The 22,625-nt window shown below is 37.5% G+C and overlaps 1 protein-coding gene across 1 annotated transcript in view; it reads left to right on the forward strand.

Annotated features, from left to right (window-relative positions):
* LOC306869656 (dynein axonemal heavy chain 10-like) overlaps positions 1-21,553 on the forward strand; it is a gene marked incomplete at its 5' end in the record, with an annotated part of 35,180 nt that extends 13,627 nt beyond the window's left edge. Inside the window, 45 exon segments of the mRNA XM_079416506.1 lie at positions 89-277; positions 3,360-3,506; positions 3,609-3,800; positions 3,878-3,996; positions 4,150-4,308; positions 4,416-4,551; positions 4,637-4,759; positions 4,903-5,034; positions 5,120-5,336; positions 5,499-5,618; positions 6,267-6,412; positions 6,513-6,665; positions 6,753-7,013; positions 7,233-7,405; positions 7,892-7,985; positions 8,175-8,339; positions 8,536-8,724; positions 8,890-9,061; positions 9,225-9,428; positions 9,525-9,605; positions 9,718-9,915; positions 10,199-10,360; positions 10,440-10,614; positions 10,770-10,951; positions 11,093-11,229; positions 11,332-11,549; positions 11,696-11,917; positions 12,003-12,150; positions 12,236-12,515; positions 12,774-13,003; positions 13,646-13,919; positions 15,280-15,384; positions 15,465-15,619; positions 15,720-15,874; positions 16,569-16,752; positions 16,970-17,170; positions 17,246-17,455; positions 17,551-17,646; positions 17,958-18,129; positions 18,208-18,339; positions 18,505-18,716; positions 18,848-19,015; positions 20,822-21,002; positions 21,096-21,241; positions 21,339-21,553. Of these exon segments, the coding sequence (XP_079272632.1) occupies positions 89-277; positions 3,360-3,506; positions 3,609-3,800; positions 3,878-3,996; positions 4,150-4,308; positions 4,416-4,551; positions 4,637-4,759; positions 4,903-5,034; positions 5,120-5,336; positions 5,499-5,618; positions 6,267-6,412; positions 6,513-6,665; positions 6,753-7,013; positions 7,233-7,405; positions 7,892-7,985; positions 8,175-8,339; positions 8,536-8,724; positions 8,890-9,061; positions 9,225-9,428; positions 9,525-9,605; positions 9,718-9,915; positions 10,199-10,360; positions 10,440-10,614; positions 10,770-10,951; positions 11,093-11,229; positions 11,332-11,549; positions 11,696-11,917; positions 12,003-12,150; positions 12,236-12,515; positions 12,774-13,003; positions 13,646-13,919; positions 15,280-15,384; positions 15,465-15,619; positions 15,720-15,874; positions 16,569-16,752; positions 16,970-17,170; positions 17,246-17,455; positions 17,551-17,646; positions 17,958-18,129; positions 18,208-18,339; positions 18,505-18,716; positions 18,848-19,015; positions 20,822-21,002; positions 21,096-21,241; positions 21,339-21,485 (7,662 nt within the window). The 3' untranslated portion in view covers positions 21,486-21,553.
* Between the last annotated feature and the right edge of the window lie 1,072 nt (positions 21,554-22,625).

Below are 22,625 nucleotides of genomic sequence, written 5' to 3' on the forward strand. Positions count from 1 at the left end.
TAATTTTCCTGAGCCACTATTCAAATACTGAAAGATAATTGTTGTAATTATTTTAGGCTCTGAGTGTCTTGTGCTTTTGTGTTGTTAGTTTGAAGGTCAAGAAATCAGTCTGGATAGCCGTATTGGGATCTTCATCACGATGAACCCTGGTTATGCTGGCCGCACAGAACTTCCAGAGTCAGTGAAAGCTTTATTCAGACCAGTGGTAGTCATTGTACCGGACCTGCAGCAGATCTGTGAAATCATGCTCTTCTCTGAAGGCTTCCTCGTGGCTAAGGTGGGGACTCCTTCTTTGTGAAAATAAGGGCTGGGCTTTCAGTAGATTAAATGAAGTAGAAAAATTCAGTCATCTTTTACTCAGCCCACAAGCCACTCCAAACCATAAGTCTTTTGTTCATCATCAAAACATTAATGAAGTTCTATCATGACAATATGACATGACGCTGCTGCACAAATAGCATATTGTAACCCCCCATAGGAAAGAAAAATCAAAAGTGAGATCTCTTTAGCATCTCATTACTCCTAGACAGAAATGAGGTTACTTTAAGATCGAATGGAGATTTTTGCTTGTATCTCCTGCTTCTCAAACTTGTCTTCTGAGACAAAAACTTTAACACTCTCACAATGGTCTCCTTTAAAGCTTTAAAAGAGATCTCAGCAACATCACACACTGTGCTCAAATTTGTCTCCTTAGCTACAGACTCTGGTGGTCTCACATTTGTCTCCTTTAAAGCTTAGGAAGAGATCTCAACAAAATCACACACTGTGCTCAGACATTTCTCCTAGTCTAAAGACTCTGGTGGTCTCACATTTGTCTCCTTTAAAGTTTTAGAAGAGATCTCAACAAAATCACACACTGTGCTCAGACATTTCTCCTAGTCTAAAGACTCTGGTGGTCTCACATTTGTCTCCTTTAAAGTTTTAGAAGAGATCTCAACAACATCATACACTGTGCTCAGATATTTCTCCTAGTCTAAAGATTCTGGTGGTCTCAGATTTGTCTCCTCAAAAGTTTAGAAGAGATCTTAACAACATCACACACTGTGCTCAGAAATTTCTCCTTAGCTACAGACTCTGGATCTCTCACATTTGTCTCTTTGAAAGCTTTAGAAAAGATCTCAACAACATCACGCACTGTGCTAGATTTTTCTCTTTAGTTAAATAATCTGGGGGTCTCATATTTATCTTCTGTAAAGCTTTAGAAAAGATCTCAACAACTTTACAAAGTGTGCATCAAGTCAAGTACTTGAAAGGCACTAAATATAGGGGGGAAATCATAAATTCAGAGTTAAGGCCATTGCACACTGAGTCCGAATTTTTCGTCCAAAATTTTCGCACGTTGAAAATTAAATACGACCTCACGTTTTGTCAATCACGTTTGCACACTGCCTCCGAAATTTTCGTCCGTCAAAAAAAATTCGTATCGGGTTCGATTTTTTGCGTTTTTCGCATCCGTATAAAGCATTTTGAGATGCTTTGAGAAGGTGTTTTGACCATTCAGAGCCACCGTACAAGCGAAAGCCAAAATCCAAATTAGTGTCAGACAAATGAATACACTTCGTCTTGCAGCACAGAGCATTTTATGACAAACAAATAGCTGAATACAGAATATAAAGAACTGCTGTAGCCTATTTTTTATGCCTGGCGCGCACCTTTCCGATGCCGCAGTTCGGTGTGTGTGTGTGTGTGTGTGTGTCCATACCTCAGACAGTCTCCGTTCAGGATAAATTGGTTCACGGAAATTGGTGGTCTTCATTGGTGCTCTTCTTTTTATTATGTGGATTCTGTATCGCTAGCAAAGTCTCAAACTGAGGCATTGACATCCTGAAATAAACTTTGAATCTCTCGAGATAATCCCACAGCTCTTTGATAAGGAGGTGGAACCTTCCTCTCTGTGCAATCTAAGGATTGGATGGACCCAATATTTTCTTTTTCTTTTTTTAAAAAGAGAGAGGACAACAAAATCATCCTCACTACTTAAAGACATTTTGTATAGTTTTGCGATTTTTTTCGCAACGGATTAATTAAAACGCATCGGACTCAGTGTGCAGTGTGCGTGACGAATTTTTAAGATTGCGAATGCGAAAAAACGCATGCGAAAATTTCGGACTCAGTGTGCAGAGACCTTTAAAGTGGAAGTGAAGCAGTCAGTTAAGTTTACATTATTTAGTAAAGTGATTTCCACTTTGATTAAAAAATATATAACAAACATGATTAATGTAACCATTTTAAAGTAAAAAGGTTTTGTTGTTATGGCTTTTGGAGCAAGGGCGCCTCCATCTTGCAGTACCTCTACTCCTACTGTCCTGATCATTAAAGGAGAAAAACCCCATTGCAATCAAAAATAAAAAGTAACCTCTGAGCAGTAACACGTTTTTATGGAGTCTTGCAAGAGATTACAGCAAGACAATAAAGAGATCTCCCATGTTTCTCACACGTTTCTCTCCCATTGTCATTTTGGATCCTTTCTTTCAGAACTTTCTCATGTCTCATTTGTGTCTACTTCTGTTTCACCTAAGGCATTTTAGGAGAAACATCTGAGACACTGTTGAGACTAAAATGAGAAATATATGAGAATCTCATCTAAGTCTCCAGAGCTTAGGAAAAGCAACCACTGAGCAATACATTTTTCCTATGGGTCGTAGCAGATCTTTACAGAGGAACTCTAAAAGCACCCTGAAAAATGCTTAAGTGAATGCTAACCAACCATTTAAATATTAAGCAGCAAGCTCATTGGCTGCATATGCAAGAACAAGAACCAATCAGCTTGTGCCAAGTCTTTTAATGCTTAGAATCTCATCACTTTACATTAAGGACCCATCAGCTTGTGCCATCTAGAGTTTCATGACAGAACTTTGCATATATTTTTAATGAAACCTAAGAGATTTCGGTGACTCCATTAAAAGTACATGCAATCAACACTTGAATGTTTCAAAAAGGTTATATTAAAAAGATAAAAGTCTTAAGGCTTTGGAATGACATAGGGGAGAAAAATTCATGACATAATTTTAAATTTAGGGTGAACTATCACTTTAAAATATATGTCTTTGTAAAGAAAAAGAAACTAATATGTGTGTTTTGTTGCCTATTTTGTGTGTAAAAACAGCAATACAAAGCTGTCAGACATTTATACGGGTATACAAATTAATAGATTATTTTTCTAAGATGGATCAATAGAATCTCACAAAAGCATTACTAATTAGAATAAATATAAATATAGAATAAATTAAAAATAAAAATAATTAAAAACATTTTTTTTATCAAAAACATGCACATGAACATTGAACAACCGTCCTCAGTGGTTTTAATTGTGTAAAGAGGCAAACAGAAAACTAATTTCATAAATGATTTACTTGCAGGTTTTGGCAAAGAAGATGACAGTGCTGTACAAACTAGCACGGGAGCAGCTGTCTAAACAGTCACACTATGACTTTGGGCTTAGAGCCCTGAAGTCAGTGTTAGTAATGGCAGGGGAGCTGAAGAGAGGTTCACCTGATCTCAGTGAGGTACTGATCTCTCTGCATCATCCTCTCCTCCTCAGTGAACTGCAGTCACAAATTTACCCCTGTTTTCTTTCTCTCCTTTTCTCCTTTCTTTACTCCCACTAGGATGTCGTTTTAATGAGGGCTCTTCGAGATATGAACCTGCCCAAGTTTGTATTTGAGGACGTTCCTCTGTTTTTGGGCCTTATCTCAGATCTGTTCCCCGGGCTCGACTGCCCACGTGTGCGTTACCCCAGCTTTAATGATGCTGTAGAGGCCACCTTGCAGGAAAATAAATATATTGTGTTGCCCAACCAGGTGATTCTTCCCTTCAAAACTCATTCTCAATGGATTGTAATGATTGAGTGTACTGATTCATGACTTTGTGAATGTAGGTGGACAAAGTGGTGCAAATGTATGAGACCATGATGACCAGACACACAACCATGGTGGTTGGACCGACGGGAGGAGGGAAATCTGTGGTGATCAACACACTCTGTCAATCACAGACCAGGTCTTTGTCTACTCATAACAATATATATATATATATATATATATATATATATATATTTAGTAAATACACAGAATGCCTAGAAATTCTGCTACATGTTCACAAACAAGTTGTTCTCCCAGGCAAGTACACATAACTGTTAAATTTTATCTGTAGGTTGGGCCTGCTGACCAAAATGTACAGCCTGAACCCTAAAGCGATGAGTGTGATTGAGCTGTATGGAATCCTGGATCCGGTCACCCGAGATTGGACTGATGGGATACTATCTAACATATTCCGTGACATCAATAAACCCACAGACAAAAAAGAAAGGAGGTGAAAGTCAAGGCTTATAATGAACAATTCATCTACAGTACATCTATTTTAAATCAAAGGCATGTAACTGAACAGAATTCTACCATAACCCTGGCTTGGCTTCACAGGTATATCCTGTTTGATGGAGATGTGGATGCTCTATGGGTGGAGAACATGAATTCAGTTATGGATGATAACAAGCTTCTCACACTGGCTAATGGAGAGCGAATTCGCCTACAGAGCCACTGTGCTCTGCTCTTTGAGGTATCACGTAAACTCTTCATTTTGTCAAAGTTAAAGAACTCAATGTAACTGTTGTAGGCTTGCAAACATATGTGATGTGTTTTAGGTTGGAGACCTGCAGTATGCCTCACCTGCTACCGTTTCTCGTTGTGGAATGGTGTTTGTGGACCCCAAAAACCTTCGCTATGCTCCCTACTGGGAAAAATGGGTCAACAGCAGAGCTCTCAAAGTAAGAGTATTTCTACGCTGCCCTTAACTTAGCCTCACAATTTCCACTGCCCTTTCTTCAAGCAAGAAGGTTGAGAGTTGCATTTTTTATATATTAGTGATATTCAAGATTATATTTTCAACGTGCTTTTGCTGTGTCAACAGGAACAAACAGATCTCCGCAAACTGTTTGAAAAGTATGTACCAAGTGCCATTGATATGATAGTGGATGGTATAGTTGATGGAAAACAGACAGAGAAACTGAAGACTGTGATCCCACAGACGGATTTAAACATGGTGAGCGAGTCAGTAGAGACCTGGACAGCGCTACAATGTAAGTGATCTTTATAGCATGTAACACCATCCTCTTTTTTTCCTTCAGGTGATGCAGTTGACTGTGATGCTGGAGTCTCTACTGGAGAATGAGGACTTCATTTCTGAGGAGCTGGAGTGTTATTTTCTAGAGGCACTCTACTGTTCGCTTGGGGCTACTCTTCTGGACAAAGGCCGACAGAAGTTTGATGAGTTTATAAAAAAGTTGTCCTCTCTGAACAGTGTTCATGATGAGAAGGTGCTTGCTGGCCCTGGACAGATTCCAGGTGAAGCAGGGTCCAAAATGATATTTTTTTGTCATGCTTGGTAATAGCAAATTATTTAGGAAATTAAATTAAATTAAATAGGAATTAAGGAAATATAAGTGTTTCTTACCACACCTGAAACTGTATAATTAATTTATTTTTAATCTTTCATTTAATTTTCAGTTTACTTGCCAACTCTCTATGATTTTCATTTTGATGGAACCCAAAAGAAGTGGGTTCCCTGGAGCTCCATGGTCTCAAAATACATTCATAACCCTGATATGAAATTCATTGACATCCTTGGTAAAGCAGCTTACTTCTCTTTGCTTCTTCTTTGCGTTTTTCTAAACTTTTTTCCTTCTTTCTACTAATCTACTCTACTGGTGAAAAGATTGGAAATACTGAGATTTTTTATGTTTTTAAAATATATTTTTTTATGCTCTCCACCAAAATACAGTAAAACAGTAACACTATGAAATATAATTGCAACTTAAAATAACTGTTCTCTACTTTAATATATTTTAAAATGTAATTTATTTCTGTGATGGCAAAGTATAATTTTCAGCAGCCATTACTCCAGTTCTCAGTGTTATGTGATCCTTCAGAAATCATTTTAAGAAACATTTCTTATTATGATAAACATAGAACAGTTTTTGCTTAATGTTTTTGTTGAAATTTGAATACATTGACAAAGACATTTATGATGTTACCAAAAACTTGTGTTTCAAAAATTAGACTAAATAGAACTTTCTCTTAATCAAAGAATCTTAAAAAATAAATCACGGTTTCTATAAAATTTTAAGCAGCAAAAACTGTCTTCAACATGCATTAGAGACTTCTTTAAAATCATTAAACAACATCTTAACGATTCCAAACTTTTGACTGGTAGTGTATTTCTTTTTATTCAGTATGCTTCACTGAAGCTATGTTTCATCCATTACTCTCTATCAGTCCCGACAGTGGACACCACTCGTGCTAATTGGTTGTTGGAACAGATGGTGAAGGTGAAAAGGCCAGTGGTGCTGGTTGGAGAGTCTGGCACCTCTAAAACAGCCACCATCCAGAACTTCCTGAGTAATCTTAATACAGATTCAACTGTAAGTCCATTGCCGTGACTATCACACAAGCTAAAGCATTAAAAATAATGCACTCCAGTTGACCTTAATACACTGGATAACAAGATGCACCTTTTCCCAGATAATGATGATCATCAATTTCTCGTCGAGAACAACATCTATGGACCTGCAGAGGACTCTTGAGGCAAGTGTTGAAAAGAGAACCAAGGACACATATGGTCCTCCAATGGGCAAAAGGCTCCTTGTGTTTATGGATGACCTCAACATGCCAAGGGTAAGAATGGATTTATACTATAAGTCATATCAGAAACTGAACTTTCACCTCACTGCTCATCATGGATTCGCATTTGTTTGATCTCAGGTGGATGAATATGGCACTCAGCAGCCTATAGCTCTCCTAAAGCTGCTGTTGGACAGGGGAGGCATGTATGACAGAGGAAAGGAGCTTAACTATAAACTCATAAAGGACTTGGGCTTCATTGCAGCCATGGGAAAGGCTGGGGGCGGTAGGAATGAAGTGGATCCTCGATTCATCTCTCTTTTTAGTGTTTTCAACATCCCCTTCCCTCAGGAGGAGTCCCTGCATCTTATCTACTCTTCTATTCTTAAAGGACACACCAAGGTGTGAGAAATAATTCAGCTCCCAATATCAGAACAAATGGCAATTGCTGTCATAAAGTCATTCAAAAGTCTCTATCTGTCAATTTTAGGCCTGTGCCAACACAATCGTATCCTATCAATATATTGCAATTCTTTTTCACTCATATTGTATTGATTTGGATCCTTGTTTTAGTAATGAAATGAAAGATTTTAATAAAAAAATTTACTATTGTATTTTTAGCCCTTTGAGGAATGCATTCAAAACATCTGTGACAAGTTAACCTTCTGTACTCTGGAGTTGTACAAAACCATAATTAAGGACCTACCACCAACACCTTCCAAGTTTCACTATATCTTTAACCTGCGAGATCTCTCCAGAGTCTACCATGGCTTGACGTTGACCAATCCTGAAAGGTAAAGAGTTTCATAATTCAAAGTTCTTTTTAGTTCAATGTTTGCACTACTCAAATAAAATAATAATAATAAATGTTGTTGTTGTCGTTATTAATCTAATTTAATAAATGTTAATATTATTATTAATATATTGAAAAAAAAATCTAATATACATAAAATGCTAATCAAAACACAATCAAGATGTAAACTGAAATCACATTTATTTATTTTTACTCTCAATAACAATTTTTTAAGTATTGTTTAGTTTCTGTTAATAATATATTATAGTTAATAGATTTATTGTAGTTAAAGTTCTGTTAATATTTTATTTTATTGGGGGCATTTGCATGTAATCCTCAAATAGGTTGAGAAACACTGCTCTACACCACTCTATACCATTTAATACTCTATGCCAATATGCTTCACTATTTAACACTATGCAGTGTCTTTTATGACCAGTTTGTGATGTTTATTTTAATAATAAGCGTATGTTAACTCCCGCACCAGGTTCTGTACGGTCACCCAGTTTGTCCGTGTATGGAGAAATGAATACTTAAGAGTCTTCCATGACAGACTTATCAATGAAACTGACAAAATTACGGTACGCTTGCTTCCTGTAGTTCATAATAATGTAATAACTTCTATAAATACCATATATAAATGCATCTGTAATATTTATAGAAAGTATTTTTAAATAATTATTTTAAAATTGCATGTTACAAAAACCTGTAATTGTCTCCATCTTAAACTACACACTTATTGTAACATGCCACAACTTTGCTCGCTACAGGTCCAGGGGCATATAAAGAATCTGATTGAAGAGCACTTCAGATCAGACCTCGATTCAGCCATGAGAGACCCCATTCTGTTTGGAGACTACAGAACAGCTCTGAAGTCTGAGCCAAGAGTTTATGAGGATATACTGGACTATGATGCATCCAAAGCTCTGTTCCAGGTGCATATATGTCTTTATATTTTATTTACATTTACATTCATGCACTTGGAAGATGATTTTATAATTTACACATTTTATTTTTTCAATTCATGCATTACTTGTACACACCTTTTCCAAAGCAGAAAGAATGAACAGCCTTAGCAAGCCGAAGCTTTTATTATTGGTTATAACACTTTTATTTCTCTGACCCCTGTAGGAGATCCTGGAGGAGTTTAATGAAAATTATACCAGAATGAACTTGGTGCTTTTTGATGATGCTCTGGAGCACCTGACCATCATTCACCGCATCATCAGAATGGACCGTAATCATGCGTTGCTGGTTGGCGTAGGTGGTTCAGGGAAACAGTCTCTTACGAAGCTTGCTGCCTTCACAGCAGGTTATGAGGTAATTCATCGGCTCAAACTGTTTCCACCGTTTTTCATATATTTTATAATGCAAATTTATGTCATTTTTCCTGTATTTTTTCACATTACCTAATTTGTTCCCTTCATTCTTTCTTATTTGGTAATTTAGGAATGCTGTGAATCCTTTAATGCTCTTTGTTTATAGGTGTTTGAAATTGCGCTTAGTAGAGGATACTCCGAGATTAACTTCCGTGAGGATCTAAAAACTCTGTACCTTAAATTGGGTATAGAGAATAAGAAAATGGTCTTCCTGTTTACTGATGCCCATGTGGCTGAGGAAGGTTTTCTGGAGCTCATTAACAACATGCTTACATCAGGTATTTAAAACAGCTGACTTAATGAAGTTTAATGAGGTAAGATACACATTTGTTAAGGAATTTGTTTACTTTGAATCCCTTTGGATGTACACATGAACAATTGTCACAGTTTTATGGATTGTATTAAAATGAAATGCTAACAGCAATTACTGTGTGTTATCAGGGATGGTTCCAGCACTGTTCCCTGATGACGAGAAGGAATCAGTCCTGAACCAGCTGCGAGATGAGGCTATGAAAAATGGATCTGGTCCTTCGAAAGAAAGTGTATGGCAATACTTTGTCAATAAGAGTGCCAACAACTTGCACATAGTGCTGGCCATGTCACCTGTTGGAGACACTCTCAGAACACGTTGTAGGAATTTCCCGGGTATGTGAACAATGTATCAAAAATTAAGTCGTACTGGTACTTTCAGAGTTTCATATGTTCTTTGTTTTTTCACTTGTGTGTGTTTTTGTGCATCAGGATTGGTTAATAATACAAGCATTGACTGGTTCTCCCCATGGCCCCCTCAGGCCCTACATGCAGTGGCCAAGTCCTTCTTAGGTTTGTCTTGACTAAAGATTTCAATGTACTTTATAGATATGACTATTATTTTTCACCAGTCAACAACAGTGCACCTCATTCATGCTAGTTTAAGTATCGTGTCTCATTTCAGGTGAGAATCCAATGATCCCAGAGTGTCATTCAGAGGCAGTGATTGCTCATGTATGCATGGTGCACAGCTCTGTAGGCGAGTATAGTAAACTGTTCCAGCAGACTCTCCGCCGCAGCAACTACGTCACCCCAAAAAACTACCTGGACTTCATTAGCACCTACGCCAACCTGCTGGAGGATAAAGATAAATACATACTGGGTAAGAGCAAATTTCTCTTTAGCTGCTTGGAAAAATTTGTCTGTGATTTTGAAATATAATACTGCATATGTATCAGTGTCATTATTGTTAATTAAAACTAAACTAAAATAACACATAAATATTAGAAATGTTGCTGTGGCAACTAAATGAAATAACCTGAAACTAATAAAATAGAGAAAAATTACTGAAATTGGAAAAATAAAATATAATTTCAAATATTAATAAGGACTATAATATTATATAAATAATACTAAAATAACAGTAATCTGTATGCACTATCCAGCACAATATAAACGTCTAGAAGGAGGTTTGGATAAGCTGAAGGAGGCAAGTGAGCAGCTAGCAGAGCTCAACATCAAGCTAGCTGAGCAGAAAGTGGTGCTGGCAGAGAAGACTTCAGCCTGTGAGATCCTTCTAGAAGAGATCTGCTCTAATACTGCTGTCGGTTAGTACAACAACACATACAAGAACTATGGGTAATTTATATCAAGTCAAAAATAGATTGTAAACTCTGTCTCTTTCAGCGGAGGAGAAGAAAGCCCTGGCAGAGGAGAAGGCTAAAGAGATAGAGGAACAGAATAAGGTGATAGTGGTGGAAAAGAAGGATGCTGAGAGCTCTCTAGCAGAGGCTCTTCCTGCTTTAGAGGCCGCTCGCCTCGCCCTGCAAGACCTGGACAAATCTGATGTCACAGAAATCAGGTGGCCACTGTGCTTCTGGACTATATATATAATAGGAATAGAATAGGCAAAGTGTTAATGGTTAAAATTGGCAAAGTATTTTTCTAGTCTACATAATTTACATGTATGGTTCTGTGCTCATCCTCTTCTCCACCCTCTTGTTTGTGGTATTGTAGATCATTTGCTAAGCCACCCAAACAGGTGCAGGTTGTGTGCGAGTGCATCCTGGTGATACGTGGCTATAAAGAGATCAGCTGGAAAACAGCCAAGGGCATGATTTCAGAGGCCAACTTCCTACGTTCACTTATGGAAATGGACTGTGACTCAATCACTGCCAGTCAAGTCAAGACTGTCAAAGGTAAATCACCCTATGTATTCCTCGTCTTGATGCTACTCTGTGATCCCAAAGCCTCGAGGAGGTTTTTTAGTCTTCAACGTAAACCCACCCATGAAAATTGTGATGATCTATTGTATTACCTTCTCCTTACCATATAACCAGGCTACCTAAGGAACCTTAACACCAGTTTAGAGGAGATGCAAGCCATCAGTAAAGCCGGTTCTGGCATGCTAAGGTTCGTAGAGGCAGTCATGGGTTACTGTGAAGTGGCTAGAGACATCAAACCCAAGAGAGAGAAGGTCTGATATGTTTATATAACTGAGACTATAAATGCATGACTTCAGTTCCGTAAAGTTTATTACATCTCATTTAGAAATTAAATCACAAAATTACATTTAAAGGTAGCTCGTCTGGAGAGGAATTTCTTCCAGAGCAAACGTGAGCTGGAGCGAATCCAGAATGAGCTCAGTGCCATCCAGAAAGAGCTTGGAACTCTTGGAGACAAATATGAGGCTGCCATGACAGAAAAGCAACTTCTTCAGGAGGAGGCCGAGGTCATGGAGAGAAGACTCATTGCTGCTGACAAACTCATCTCAGGCCTGGGATCAGAGAACAAGCGGTCAGCCTACTCATTAGAATCCTAAAAACCTGAATGCAAATGACTCATAGAAGAACAGATTCCTGACATCAAGGCTTAAATTATTCTCTCCAAGCTAAATGAGATTTTAGTCATTAGGCATGTGCTGTATGTCTATCTGCTTGTAGCTGGACGGAGGACCTGGAGGAGCTGCAGCAGCGGCGAGTGCGTCTTCTAGGAGACTGTCTGGTCTGTGCTGCCTTCCTCAGCTACGAGGGAGCATTTAGCTGGGACTTTCGCAATGAAATGGTGTATGAGGTGTGGCAGGCAGACGTTCTGGAGAGAGGCATTCCTCTGAGCCAACCCTTCCGAATAGAAAACCTGCTCACTGATGAGGTGGAGATCAGCAGGTGAGTCACCAAGTGATGTATAGAAGAATGGATATCAATTGTGTATTTGTTGGTGATGACGGAAAAACTGTGTGCATTCTCTTAGATGGGGATCTGAAGGTCTTCCTCCAGATGAACTTTCAGTGCAGAATGGCATCCTGACCACCAGATCCAGCCGCTTTCCCTTGTGCATTGACCCCCAGCAGCAAGCCCTCAACTGGATCAAAAAGAAGGAAGAGAAGCACAATCTGAAGGTTTTAAGTCACTATATCACTTAAGGCTGTTTTGTTTATCTGTAATCAATCTTGTTTTTTTTATAATCAATATTCTGATTTGCAGATCTCATCATTCAATGACCCAGACTTCTTGAAGGGGCTGGAGTTAGCCATTAAGTATGGTTTCCCCTTCCTTTTCCAAGATGTGGATGAATATATTGATCCAGTTATTGACAACGTCCTTGAGAAGAATGTAAAAGGGCCAGAAGGACGTCAGGTTGTTGTACTTGGTGATAAGGAAGTTGACTATGATCCCAACTTTAAACTTTACCTCAATACCAAACTTGCAAACCCCAAGTTCTCTCCTGCAGTATTTGGGAAGGCCATGGTTATCAATTACACAGGTGAGAGCAAATTTTTTAGCAAACCGGTTGACACCAGGTCTCCATGCAAATGGAAGTATACAACACTCACAATTTATCACAGATGTATTTATGAATAAGTCCAGTGCCCATTTTTGATCATTATTTTAATTACGGTTTTAAAAAATCACCTAGTTTTTAGGAGTCAGGATGCATTTTTTCGGACTTTGATGTGAATATGCATTTAGTCTGGGACTTTACCGCTTTTCATTTAATCTTTCTGTTAAAACTGTTTTTCAGTAACCCTAAAGGGCCTGGAAGACCAGCTGCTGAGTGTTATTGTGGGATTTGAGCAGAAGGACAAAGAAGAGCAGAGAGAGCGGCTTATTCAAGAGACCAGTGAGAACAAACGTTTGCTGAAAGACCTTGAGGACTCGCTGTTGAGAGAGCTGGCCACCTCCACAGGAAACATGCTAGATAACGTAGAGCTCATACAGACTCTGGAAGAAACCAAGACCAAAGCCAGTGAGGTTAGTTAATTGCACACCACACACATGCATAATGGCCTATTAATTATTTCATAAGTATTTATCACAGAGACTAGTAAACTGCTAGTTAATATTTTTGTTTTGTTTTCGAAAGATGTCTCATGAAGACTGCATTTATTTGATCAAACATACAGCAGCAAAAAAATACTTTACTGTATTTGACCGATGTTTCTATTCAATATATTTTAAAATCATATTTATTCATGTGATGGCAAAGTTGAATTCTCAGCAGACATTGCTCCAGTCTTCAGTGTAACACTATCTTTCAGAAATTATTCCAATATGCTGATTTAATGCTCGTGAAACATTTCTTATTATTATCAATGTCGAAACAGTTGCACTGCTTAATATTTTTGTGCTTATACATTTTGTCAGGATTCGTTGATAAATAGAAATTTCAAAAGAACAGCATTTATTTGATATCGGATTTTTTTTGTAGCCATATAAAAGACAGTACTGTGACTTTTGATCAATTTGATACATCCTTGCTTAATGAAAGTATTCATTCCTTTTTTTTAATTGTACCGTCTCCAAACTTTTGAATGGTAGTGTACATACTGATTAATTAAACTAAAAAGGATATGTGCAGTTTACAATTTAACAATCATTATTTGACTCCAAAAGGTGTTTGAAAAACTGAAGCTGGCAGAAAAGACAGCCAGTGATATTGAGACACTGAGAGACGGCTACCGTCCGGCTGCCAAGCGGGGAGCTGTCTTGTTCTTTGTGCTGGCTGAGATGGCTCTGGTCAACACCATGTACCAGTATTCACTTGCTTCCTTTTTAGAGGTGTTTGACCTCTCACTGTCCAAGTCTATGCCCAACGCAATCCTGCCCACTAGACTGAAGAACATCATGGATACACTTACACAGAATGTCTATAACTATGGCTGTACTGGTGAGTCTAGAACCCGGACCAATTTCTCCTTATAGGAAAATATTGGGCATATAAAACAAACCAAATGGACCACTTATAACAAGTTTCTGCAGTTGTTTTTGAAATACAACCCCTCCTTGTGAAAGATCTGTAATGTTACATATATGACACATTGGGCGTTTATGATAAATTTTTCATGTTACATATATGTTACATTGGGCGTTTATTTCTCAATTGAAAAAAATACATTTGATAATTTTTTTCTGTTTATTTGCTTTTCCACAACATATATCAAAATGATTACTTTTCTGGGAAGATAAAACAAAAACCTTTTTCAGAAGTAATAGTTTTTGTATTTGATTTGCTTTGCCACAACATATTTCAAAACCACATAACTGTGACCATTAAGTTTTACAACAACTCTTTTGTAACATATCAAAATTCTACTTTTTCAGGTATATGGTTTAACCAGAATTTTGTTTTTTTCACAACTCGAAAATGTGCAAACTGAATAAAAATAAACAACTACCTCACACTGGAGGTCAACATGTTAAACGTGCACGTAGATTTGTTAAAATACGCTTTGAAATGAGCAGCAGAAAATATATAACACTAAAATAATTGAATCAGCTAAATTAATTGAGCAGCTCATTACCATTTTTCTTAAAGGGATAGTTCACCCAAAAATGAAAATTTGATGATTATCTGCTTACCGCAAGGGCATCCAAGAAGTAGGTCACCTACATCTTGGATGCCCTTGGGGTAAGCAGATAAACATCAAATTTTCATTTTTGAGTGAACTATCCCTTTAATGTGACAAATACGTCACATCAAAATTCCACCTACTTTTATAAGGTTAATAGCCCGATGTGACATATATGTCACCACAATATCTTTGTAACTTGTTTTATATCAATTTGTTCAAGAAATGTATTAAAATCAGGTTAAGAGTAATCTAGGATATGTTATTAAAATATTAGAATTGTTGCATGGGTTGAAACATACCTTTAGTAACAAAAACAAGTGTTTTAAGAATTGCTGACACTGCAACATGTGCTAAAAAGAACAGCATTTTGGAAATGTTGCCATGGCAACAAAAATGCACACATTGTCACATGACTGAACCTGGGTGTTCATTATATGTCACTTAGGGACTTCCTGAGTTGAAAGTGAGGGATAATGCTTTAAACAGACCTTTCCAGATAATCACCAGTGTTTGTGACACCCGTGTCACCGTGGGTTCTTATGGGTTAAAAGTCTAAAGAATTCTGATCACAAATTGAAATTTTAAGTAACTTTTTTGTTATATACTGTAATTAACTGCTAAAGAGCATACCATCTGATTAATATAAACCAAACTTCTTTTTGCATTGTTGTTTAGGTCTGTTTGAAAGACACAAACTTCTCTTCTCCTTCAACATGACCATTAAGATTGAGCAGGGGGAGGGCCGAGCACCCCAGGATGAACTAGAGTTCTTCCTCAAAGGTAGAAGCTTCAGGAAGACTTCTCTCCCTCTTTTACAATATAAAACCAAAAAACAAACCAAATCTGCCTTCTCTCTCCAGGTAACCTCTCTTTGGAAAAGAGCAAACGTAAGAAGCTGTGCGACTGGCTGCCTGATCAGGGCTGGGAGGATATAGTGCGCCTTATGGAACTCTTTCCTAATGAATTTGGAACTTTAGCAGACGATATAGAAAAGAATCCTGAGGAATGGATGAAAGTGAGTGGTGGAAATCACTAAACACACACCTGATGAACCCACGGTGAGATACTATCACTTGTTGAGTCCGACCCATTATGTCTTTCTATTTCTGCTGCAGTGGTACGATTTGGATGCTCCAGAGCAGGCTTCTTTCCCCATGAAGTACAAGGACAACCTCACTCCCTTCCAGAAGCTTCTGCTGATCCGCTGCTTCAGGTTGGACCGAGTCTATCGTGCTGTCAGTGATTACGTCACGTTTACCATGGGAGAAAAGTAAGAGGAAACAGAAATTCACTTATTTATATCAGCATATGATAAAACCTCTTAAGACCTCTTAAGATTATATTTGTTAAATTTAGAGATATTACTCTTCAGCTTCAGTAGTTTGGTTATATTTCTTTGTTAATTTTGTCTATTTTTTAATCTAACTTTGTAAATCAATCTTGGGTTTTTGGAAAGGCACTATAAAAATAAGACTTTAGCAAGAACTTTGGAGGCAAAATGTAGACTGAAGGGTGGAATGCACTGCACAACATTTAAAACTTTTTGCTGACTTGTAAAATTGTTATAGAGAAAAACTGGGCATCATACTAATTTGTGCAGAAATATGCACCTGGTTGCTAGTAAATGCATGACAAATTAAAACAATGTGTTGAAAATATCAAACTTTGTTTTATATCCTCCGACTGGTATGAACTAAGCTAAAAAAAAGAATCTTAGTCTGTGCATAATTCACTACACCATTTTCTGTACAATCTGTCAACTCCCACTTCCCAAAATCTGCAGACTGGCTCTGACTTACAGAGTGCAAATTGTAGCAAAAACTAGGGCAAAAGTCATGCGGTATATATTCTAGCCTTAATGTTCATATTACAAGCTTTTCATGAACGACAATCAGATACAGTGGCATTTGTTAGGAGAATAAGTGCTAACTTTCTCTTTCTCACTTCTTTACTGTGTCACTCAGATATGTGCAGCCCCCTGTGATCAGTTTTGAAGCCATCTTTGACCAGAGCTCCCCAAACTCTCCCATTGTGTTTATTCTGAGTCCAGGCTCAGAACCAGCCAGTGATCTGATGAAGTTAGCCAAACGCTCTGGTTTTGGGGCCAACAGACTCAAATTTCTTGCCATGGGGCAGGGACAGGAGAAGGTAAACGTGCACTCCCACAAATACTGCTACATGATATATGCTACAGGTCGATATGTTATAGTTATGATATATCTGACACCAGCACAGTGCACTGCAGTGGTGCATTGCATCTTGACCACCAGTAATGTGATAACAGACATACAGTATTTGGGAAATCTACCCTTGAACTCTATAAGACAATCTGTAAAAAGGTACAAATAGGAAATTTGTGTTTCAGGTTGCATTGCAACTGTTGGAAACCGCAGTGGCACGAGGCCAGTGGCTGATGCTGCAAAACTGTCACCTTTTAGTGAAATGGCTGAAGGATCTAGAGAAAGCACTGGAAAGAATCACTAAACCCCACCCAGACTTCCGCCTATGGCTCACCACAGAGCCCATTAAAGACTTTCCCATCGGCATCCTGCAGAAATCCTTTAAGGTCAGGACACATGTAATGTGTGAACATTTAATGTGTGAATATCCATTTCCATGTTAACTCATTTGCCACCTTCAGGTTGTGACAGAACCTCCAAATGGACTGAAGCTGAACATGAGGGCGACGTATTTTAAGATCCCTAATGATAAGGTGATGAACTGTCCTCACCCAGCCTTTCGCAGTCTGGTTTATGTGCTGGCCTTCTTCCATGCTGTGGTTCAGGAAAGACGCAAGTATGGCAAGATCGGCTGGAATGTGCCTTATGATTTCAACGAGTCTGACTTCCTGGTAAGTCTCCTCCAACCCAAAGGTCCTTGAAATGTTCAGGTAGTTTAAAGTTAGTTTAAGACACTTTTCAATTATGTTGTTTCATTGTCTCACAGGTGTGTATGGAAATTTTGGACACCTATCTAACCAAAGCGCACACTCAAGCAGATGCCATGATACCATGGGGAAGTCTCAAATACCTAATTGGCGAGGTAGAAAAACTAATTTAAGTTGTGTCATTTGTTGTGTCAAATGCTAGTGATTAAGAAAAAAAAGCCATTTATATTGCTACAAAAGATTGTATTCCAAATAAATGCTGTTCTTTTAAACTTCCTATTGATCAAAGAATCCTAAAAATTGATCATGGTTTCCACAAAAATAATGAAAAAATAAAATAAAAAAGGTTTCCAATTGAAATAAATTTAATGGCTTCTGCCATCACAGGAATAAATAACATTTTAAAATCTATTAAAATTGGAACATTTGTCAAATATAGTAAAGTATGTTGTCTCGTTTGTCTCAGGTGATGTATGGTGGCAGGGCTATTGATAGCTTTGATCGAAGGATCCTCACAGTTTACATGGATGAGTATCTGGGCGACTTCATTTTTGACACCTTCCAGCCTTTCCATTTCTTCCACAATGAAGATGTGGACTACAAGATCCCTCCAGATGGACCCAAGCAGGTTTATGTTGGTATGTTGCTTCCTACAATCTAGCATCAGAAAGACTGGTTTGAATTTGACAGACACTCAAACTCTCCACGTTTTGCAGATGAGATAGAGTCGCTGCCTCTTGCTAACACAGCAGAGGTGTTTGGTTTACACCCTAATGCTGAGATCGGATACTACACACAGGCTGCCCGAGACATATGGACTCATCTTATTGAGCTACAACCACAGACAGGTACCTAGTTTATATTGCTTTACAATACTGAAAATGATCACTATGATCATTGTGCCTACATAATAACAAATATACAAATTTAAATATACATACAGTTAATATATTTGACATATCAGTGATTTTTAAAATGCTATAAATATATTTACTGGCATGTCAAATCTTTAGGTGACTCTGGCGGCGGCATTAGCAGAGATGAGTACATCAGTCAGGTGGCACGGGACATTCAGAGCAAACTACCTGAAGTGTTTGACTTGGACGTGATTCGCAAGACGTTGGGGCTGGAGATCTCTCCAACATCTGTAGTGCTGCTACAAGAGCTGGAACGCTTTAACAAACTCACCCTCAGGATGATCCGTTCTCTGGCTGAGCTCCAGCGAGTGAGTGAGACGAAGACAAAGAGACAAAAAACTATTCCAGCTTACAATTAACTTACAATTAATTATGGTGCATTAAAATTGGTAGGTTTCACAGCAGACCATGTATGTGTGTGTGTGTTTTCTGTCTAAAGGCCCTGGCTGGTGAGGTTGGAATGAGTAGCGAGTTGGATGAGGTGGCGAGAGCTCTGTTTAATGGGCAGATTCCTGTTATCTGGAGGAAACTGGCACCAGATACTCTAAAGTCTCTAGGAAACTGGATGATCCACTTCAAGAGGCGACATGAACAGTACAGCTCATGGGTGCGAATCAAATATCACACCATATATGACAGTATTTTTTGTAGGGCTGCCCCCTAATAGTCGACTAATCGTTAGTCGACCAGAAGAGGCTTGGTCGACCAAAATTGTATTAGTCGCAAAAAAAAAAGAAAATCCACAGGCGAAGTCACGCAGTCCGAACAGATCGTTAACGGCTGCTCTTTGTGGTAATACAGTGCATCAGGCTGGACATCATTCATCGACCTCAAATATGGCTTATCATCTGAAATATGAAAGTATTAGCAACTTTACATGGCCGCTTAATCTAATGTTAACCTAAAGAAATGCACGCTGTTCAAGTGTCTGTCTGCAGGACAGATGGAGGCGCCGGTGCGCTCACTTGCTCTTAAAATACTGCAAATTTTTGGTCATACAGATAAGAGTAATACATCTTTCAAATCTGTAAAGACTCTACGTTTATTTGTGTGCACTCCCAATCAAAACAAATCGTGCTTTTGTAAAATAATGAAAGCAAACAGGAAGTTCTTTCTGCCGTCTCGGTCTGTGAACTTGAGCGTGAAAGTCCGTGTACATCTTTGCCATACAGACATTAAAATATATCTATAGAGAATTAAATGTTTACTTTCAAATGAACCGATTCAAATGGAAAACAAATATTCTCAGATTATGTAATCTGTATGAAACATGCTGTGTCCACTACTGCGGAGATGACGAGTCAGTGACGCTGACTTCATCTCCGAAAAAAAAGAAATTACTAGTTTATCAAATTATTAAAATGTTAATGCAGTCTTCTTACTGTTTTTCTCTGACACGTTCATAATCATTACTTTTGCCGGTGTGCTGTGTGGCAAGCTTTATGTGTGTGCTTGAGCTAATATTAGGCTATGTAGGCAATTAAAGGCTCATAATAATGATTTAAATGTTTTTTTAATAAACATGCGATTAGTCAACTAATGTTTAAAATGAACGACTACTAGTCGACCAGAAAAGTCCTTAGTCGAGGACAGCCCTAATTTTTTGAAAGGCACCCTCTTAGCTTGTTGTTATTTACTGTCCTATTATTTATAATAATAGGACAGTAAGTAACAAAAAGCTACATTTTAACAAAATAGTTTTGTTAAAATGTATAAGCAAGAATAGGATAAAGCAGTAATAGTGACAGACCAATTAATTGCCTGATTATTCGAAATGGCTGATACACTGCCATTTTGTTTGGGTTGGTAAGGTTTTTTAATTATTATTTTTTTTTTAATATTTTATTTTTTGAATATGGAGAATAAGTGTCTTATTCTCACCAATGCTGTTATTTAATGAAAAATAGAGTAAAACAGTAATATATTATTGCAGTTTAAAATAACTTGTCTGTTAATATGTTAAAATGTGATTTATTTCTTTGTTGGCAAAGCTGAATTTTTAGCAACTACTCCAATCTTCAGTGTCACATGATCCTTCAAAGATCATTCTAATATGCTGATTTGGTGCTCATGAAACATGTCTTAATATTATCAGTATTATATTAACATTAATAATATTTTTTGGGAAACTGTGATAATATTTTTTTCAGGATTCTTTGATAAAAAAAAAAAAAAAGAACAGAATTTTTTGGAATAAAAGTATTAATTTATTTTAAAATAAAATAAATCTTACTGTCCCCAAACATTTGAACAGTAGTCGATCTGTGCACTAGGATGAACAACAGAGGTGTTTTTTTTTAAAATAGGTCATGTCCTGTAAATGAACGTATAATTGAATTTATCAAATGGGCTACTAACTAACTTACTAAATGAATGAATACATGTTTTTTCTCATTGTTTTTCATCTATGTAGGTGGATGAGGGAGAGCCCTGTGTAATGTGGCTGTCAGGTTTGCATATCCCAGAATCATACCTGACGGCCCTGGTCCAGGCCACCTGCAGGAAGAACGGCTGGCCTCTGGATCACTCCACTCTTTACACACAGGTTACACATTACAGGAGTGAGGACGAGGTCAAAGAGACACCAGGACAGGGTGAGAGCTCACAACACCCTGCTCATAAATAAATTAACACGAGGACACAGACTCAAGAACAGGTTAAAACACAGTCTTTTTTTTTTCTGTTAGGATGTTTTGTATCAGGCCTGTATCTGGAGGGGGCAGACTGGGACATTGAAAAAGGCTGTCTGGTGCGCAGCAAACCCAGAGTTTTAGTGTCTCAACTGCCCATTCTCAAAATCATTCCCATTGAAGCACACCGCCTCAAACTCCAGGCAAGATGCCTAATATTTTTTATCATGATGTCTTGGAATATCTGCCTGGAAATACTTGTAATCTGTAAGCAATGTGTATTTTTGGTTTCCTTTATAGAACACCCTGAGGACTCCAGTCTACACCACCTCTATGAGGAGGAATGCTATGGGTGTTGGACTGGTGTTTGAGGCTGATCTTTTCACCACCAAGCACATTTCTCACTGGGTACTGCAGGGAGTATGCCTATGCCTCAATGCTGACTGATAGTCTAACTGATCAATTATTTACGAGAGGATTTTAAACTTTAATAACTTTAAAATGATTAATAAAGTAATAAAATAAATGTTTTGTTTGTGACCGATGATTTTATTACCATTTCAAAAGACCTATGCTGTTGAGGTGTTTTTGTTTCATCACTAGGTGGCAGCACACTAATTATTGCTGCCAGGAGTCCAGGACCTATTGCGTTTTCACTTAAAATGTTAAATAGAAATCACCTTTTTATCTAATGACACTTCCTATGATTTGTTCATTAGTAGGGAAAATATCAAAATGTTAGATTAATTTGATAAAAGCAAAAAGGGAAAATGAAAACGTGAAAACCTGCCAAAAAACGGATAATTACATCCCAGTCTGTTTTCCAGACTCTCTTCATGTTGGTACTTTGAACCAGTGCTGTTATTTTTAACTAAAACTAAAATTAATACAAATATTTTTTTGTTAATTGAAACAAGATGAATAAAATATAAAATAAAAAACATATTCTTCAAAAACCTAAACTTATTTCAGCTCATTTCTAATTTTCTTTCAAGTTGATTCGCTAAAAATACTAAAATGAAAATAAATAGAAATATAAAAAAATAAAAACAATAACTAATAAAGAATGACAAAGCAATTACTAGATTACTAAAATTTAAATATATTATAATGGAAACTAAAAATATTCCAAAAATAAAAAAAAACTATTCAAAATATGAATTAATAAATATTGCTAAAATAGCACTGCTCTGAACTTACTGGAAATGCTCACTAATGCAGAATGGTATTTCAGATTGTCCCATCTCCTCTAGCTTATGGATAAGTATTTAAATCATTTTAATGCTTTAAAAATAATTATTTCTTCATGTTTCTGGTACGTGCAGAATGCCTCCTCAGCTTCCTCTGGGGGGCACTCTGGCCACATATACCTCACCTCAACAAAGCGAGTGCTAACAAACACTCCCTTAAGATTACGTAACTAGCTCCAGGTCAAACTATATAAATGAAATAGTTCAATTTAAGATGCATTGGATGTTTTACTCAGGCAAAAGTATTTCAGTTTTACAGTTATAAAATGCTAAAGAAGAATCTATCAGCAGACCCCATGTCTCATATGCACCTCTCAAACTCACATGACCAAATCGA

This window comes from Barbus barbus (genome assembly GCF_936440315.1).
Source record: "Barbus barbus genome assembly, chromosome: 5".
Taxonomy (NCBI): Eukaryota; Metazoa; Chordata; class Actinopteri; order Cypriniformes; family Cyprinidae; genus Barbus; species Barbus barbus.